Here is a 5,422-nt window from a genome sequence, read left to right on the forward strand (position 1 = left end):
AAATTACTCATTTTCTTATCGTCATATATTGTACCTTTTAATTACATTTATCAGATTATAGTTAAGTACTATTCTATATAAAATATATCGATTACAATTATGAATAAACATGAAGATTTCAGAGCTTTCTATTACATCAATAAATTATCTCCCTTGCCAACATTGATTTGGAGTGCTTTCTTTGTGAATTAGCAGATCTGATTTTAGAAAAAAAGAAGAAATTCAAAAACACACAAAAGACTTTTATATTTTTTTTAATATTTTAACAAAAATGAAATTTTCCCCAAAATTATTCAGCCGAACTTCACCAAAACATAATATTGCACATCTACATTGTTGACGGACAGACAGATGGACAACATGAAAACTATAGGACTCCGCATCTCTCGATGCGGGCCCTAATTAATATTAAATTTAAAATTCTATGAAGTGCTGTCCCTAGAGAGTAACATTGGTAATACATGAACTACATAAAATTTCACAAGTTTGGGCATCATGTCGGTGACAAAGATAGCATCAAACATAATTCGCTCAATACATATTTTATTCATTTTTGCCTCAGTCCACACAACAAAGTCACACCATGGTAAACCCATAACAGCCATTTCCCCTTGCACCTGAGCATAATACATATGGTCTCTCTTAAGAGCTGGTCCAGAGTCGGTCTCTTCTTAACAAAAAGAGGGCTCCTGGAGATCCAAAATGGCTAAAATTTCCATTTCATTTACCAGCTTCTTTTTCAAGGAAAAGGGACATTTCACCTCCAGTATCCCTTCTTCCCCATCTTCTGAAACACGCCCATCACTAGATGCACCTAAAAATGTGTGGATGCTGTAAAGTGTAAGACCTGTTTCCTTCACATTAACTTCAGATGCAGTAGCCTCTTTCATCATCAGGTAATCAGTAATGGCGTCTTTCTCGTGATCTACACCCCAATGTACAGCAACTGGCAAAGATGTGTACCTGTATGATTGAAATAACATTTGACCTTATTATGACACATTGTGTGATTTCATTTTGTTTAATTAATTAACTTCCTTTAAAAGTTATGAACCTTCCAGACAAATGTGTAAAGGTAGAATATGTACACCTATTGCTATTAATAATTGCAATCTAATTAATATTATATCTAACATATTGCAACAAAAAAATGTAAGCATATTTCTTTAAAAGTTGCAGGGGAGATAATTTGTAACCAGTTTGACTTTTCTCACACTATACTGACCTTGTTTTAGTAATTTAGGAGGAGATAATTCTTAAAATTTCAAGCACTGCAAGGTCCTTAAATATGTGACGCTTGCTCCCATAATATAGTGAAAATGTAGGATTTAAACATTAAATAAGGAAAATTGTTTTTAAATATTAAACCTGCATCAAATTTTGTTGACCACTCATTGAAAAATGATTTTCATGACAGAAACTATTAATTGAAACGATTCTCTTTCCCTTTTTTTACCAATCAAAAATGTAAAGAAGTAGAAATCAAACTGGTTGGTCTGTGCTAAAAGATTAAATTAAAATACCTGTCAAGGGAAGATCCTTCAATGATTTGCTTAATCAAACTGTTAGGATTGCTACCAGCTTTCAGAACCTGTCCAAGCAAAGAGCTAGTTATTCTGCCTTTGTGAAGATTAAGCCACATTGCTGACTTTCTTTGACCTCTTGTTGACTCCTCTAAATAAGTCACTAACTCCTCATCTATAGAGAGAACAGGAACTGAAAAATAATATAATGTTTTTTATAATATCATTATGTACTAGTATTCACAAAGTAGAAATGGATTGTGTCTGCATGAGTTCAAGCTATCAAGATTTAACTATTGAAATGCATTGAATTTGTTAAAAAAACACAGTTATAGTTGATGTATGGGATTTATTGACTTTGTTGATTTGCACATCTGCAGACTGTTAGGACAATTCTCCATGCAAGTGTATTTTGCTAGATGTTGAATAAAAAACAACAATCAAAGGGTTGTTCCAACAAAAATGCACATGATATAATAATGCACCTGTTTCTTGATCATTTTTTTTTTCTTATTTCCACATCTTTCAAAATACAACAGCTATGCAAACTAGATATTTATACTTTATGCTTTATACCATGATTGACAGCAAACACCATCATTTTCATCCGATTGTATATTTGGTCAACTTCTGTCTCAACAACTTCTTCATGTACAAGATCTGGTACTTCATCTGGAATCTTCCAAAAGTGACTCATCCCTAAAATGTAAAAAAGTAATGTTTACATTAACGATTCCTCCTGATAAGCCCAACAAAATATGTGTTTTATGTAATATACTATAGTGTTGAAACTGTTTGAATGGAATTTCGTAATTGATTGTGTGCCTGAATTGATTTTTTTTAAAGTTTTTATTTTAAATTTAAAACTGCAAATTAAATATTTAAATTAATAGATACGATTAATTGTATGGTCAAAAATGAAAGAAAGATACATATATTAGTCCTTGTATGATTATCATAGATTTAATGTTATGAAATATTAAATAAGTTAATAAATTACTTTTTTAAATCAGGACAATTGATTGTTTATATAAACCTTCAGAAATAAATCAACTAAGAATGACCACAAGAACCAAGATTGATACCATATGCAAGTTTATCAGAAATGTTTAAAAACCTGTGTTCGGGAAGATTTTCTTCAATTCCTTCAGCTCAGCCAGGGTATCAGAAATGTCAAATACTCTGTCCTTTGGATGGCGAGGATCATAGTCTACTGATCGGACTTTTGGATCTTCAACAAGCTTTGGTTTGTTAAAACATAATGCACTAACAGGCTTTGGGATCTGTTGAGCACTCCTAGGCACAATCCAGTTGCACAACTTTGATGTGCAGCTTTCAGCTGAGTCTCCAGCAAGTGCTTAAAGCCTGTATTTGCCGTTTAAGGCAAATAAAACTCCACCAATATGGCTACATGACTGGGCAAAACTGAAATAGTTATATACATGTTATTTATGCAGAGAAGGTGTTTTTCCCCCAGATATATACACGTAGTTACACAACATGCAGGATTGTAATTGGTAATTGGATATAAGACAATATTTCAATAATATAGCAGAAATAAATTTAAGTATATATATAAATTTCTTTGGACTAATATGTGTGTGATATTCAAATCAATAAATATATTTATATCTAAAATTCCCTGACATGTGTATATGCATATATACATAATCCCATTAATTATTAATCATAACTAAGGAAGATGTTTGTACTGTGTATATAATTACATATCAAAATCAACATTTTCTACACTAGATAGCCAGATGATTTTATTACGTTTTGCTATGCTAGATAACATATAATTTCTTTCATCCTTAAAGTATAAATATATAGTCTTTCACAAAATAAATTGCACTTAATATACTGTTGAGCCAAATTTCATAGTTATGTAATTTTATCAAACCTTTATAATGCAATTTTCCACCAAGAGAAGGAGCTTTATTCTTTAAAATACTTACCCAATGGGACACTGACAATAAGCATACTGTACAGAGCATCTTTCATTGGTTATCATACACAAATATACAGTATATTTGTCCTTTTTCATGGAGGCTAAACACGAAGCCATGACATAAACTACATTATCTCCAATCTGAAATAAAATTAATTCATATTTAAAGTCTAACTTGTTATATGTTATAACTCATTTATATGTTATAACTTATTGCAATCAACATTTATAAGACTTTTACTTGTGTACCCAGTATTAATACAAAGCCCAGTCATTTTCTATAATTCAAAGAAATGATAGAAATACAGTAGCTGCTTGGCAAAAAAATGCAGAAAAAGGGGGTACTCAAATGAACAGAAACCATTTATAACACTTAAAGTAATGATTTAAACTTACCCGTGATATTGTCATGTCCTGTATGTCGCCAGCATCAAAGTGACGAACAGCCCTGTCCATCCCCTTAAAATTCTTCACCGACACTCCCACATCACCGGCTTCGACATTGTCATGTACAGACTTCCTGGACCTTTCAACCATGAAGTTGTAGATTGCAAGGAAGGAAGGGCATGGCAATTCAGTAACTGAAACTACTGAATACCTAACCCGATTGAAAGGTGGTAGGTTTTCTGTCCCCTCTAAAACACTGACTGACGGAAATAAAGCAGTCACATTAGTTTCTTGGCGAATCACAGGAGTAATGATGTCAATCGGTACAGAGCTTGTGATTACTTGCCCAATCAAGTCTTCTTTTCTTTTCCCCTTTGAATCTATTCCAACCTCTTCATATAATTTCTGTATTGAGGACTTCGACAATTTCTTCAAACTTTCGCGGGTCGCCATGATGGTTGCGTAGGACGCTACAGACGACTTCATCGCGGAAGTAGTCATGCGCATGTCTGGGAATTAGCGTGAACTGGTTTAGTGGCTGTGTGTTCCACCTTTGCAGCATTCATAATTGTTTTTACATAACTACACTATTAATATCATTTTTGTCTGGAAATCTTACCAGATAATAGCAGCAAACGGCAAAATTGCAGTAAAAACCCATTAAAAATGGCGCTCTGTATTGTTGTCAAGCATGACGTCATAACAACTTGGCGTTAAAAAAAATACAATACACATTCCCGCGCTTTTCTGATGTAGCAATATTTGCGTGACGAGATATGAAAAAGTGTAAGATACAGAAAAGTTCATGGTTTTCCCGTTCAATACGAGTTATTCATTTCACTTGTATAAAACGAATATGTGATAACAACCACAAAAACAGCGTCGGGCAAAATGTATCTTCGTAACAGTCTTGAAAAGTAATAACTGTTATTCAAGGGGGAGGGGCGGCACCGATTGACGTTTTTACCCGGAAGACGGTTGATATTTTATCCAGAGGTACATTGTCAATAGAAATATTTGTAATATAATCGCTGCTTCTCTTTCTCCGAAGATGACGTCATTACCTAATCGTTGACATTTAAACGCGCGTTTAAAAATGTACATTTGCGTGATGTGTGACAAATATAGAGTAACAACAGTGCTAAATGTAAAATTAATGCTATTAACAATATGTAAAGTAATTATAATTAAATAAATTCAAGTATGCAGGATCCGTCCCCTCTGTTTGACCGTCAGTCAGGGTACATTCGTGTAACCGGTTGAAACGGTTGAACCGATTGAACAGGCTGTATAGAAAACGACAGGCACAGATCTGTGAAATCTATATCTGTGTACATCATCCATACTAGCTGGTACCTATTTGTGTGCAATATCTATACAAAATACTGTGCTCGTCATATCGGAGAGACAATAAATGCTCGAACCCGACCCGGTTGACTTTGTCATTATTCAAGGACCCAACCCGGTTACTTTACCCGAATGCCTGTTCGAACTTACCCCATGGCGGGGCTCGTACCTGACCGAAACTAAAATGCTGACTATTGCTTGTTTGCGTTATTTC

General features: G+C 33.8%; 1 protein-coding gene across 1 annotated transcript; it reads right to left on the minus strand.

Moving 5' to 3' along the window:
• Positions 1-2,632: 2,632 nt before the first annotated feature.
• On the minus strand, positions 2,633-4,347 carry LOC110463011. The gene is made up of 3 exons (XM_021517324.1): positions 3,871-4,347; positions 3,482-3,615; positions 2,633-2,819 (listed from the first exon to the last, which is right to left on the minus strand). Exons 1-3 carry the CDS (start codon positions 4,345-4,347, stop codon positions 2,633-2,635), a joined length of 798 nt encoding a protein of 265 aa, XP_021372999.1.
• Positions 4,348-5,422: the final 1,075 nt, after the last annotated feature.

Source organism: Mizuhopecten yessoensis, unplaced genomic scaffold (genome assembly GCF_002113885.1).
Source record: "Mizuhopecten yessoensis strain PY_sf001 unplaced genomic scaffold, ASM211388v2 scaffold10853, whole genome shotgun sequence".
Lineage (NCBI taxonomy): Eukaryota > Metazoa > Mollusca > Bivalvia > Pectinida > Pectinidae > Mizuhopecten > Mizuhopecten yessoensis.

Coding starts and splice junctions, on each gene's coding strand:
- LOC110463011 (XM_021517324.1), bottom strand. CDS start 4,347: ATGAAGTCGTCTGTAGCGTCCTACGCAACCATCATGGCGACCCGCGAA. Junction 3,616..3,870: donor AGGACATGACAATATCACGG/GTAAGTTTAAAT, acceptor ATTTTATTTCAG/ATTGGAGATAATGTAGTTTA. Junction 2,820..3,481: donor TATTGTCAGTGTCCCATTGG/GTAAGTATTTTA, acceptor GATTGTGCCTAG/GAGTGCTCAACAGATCCCAA.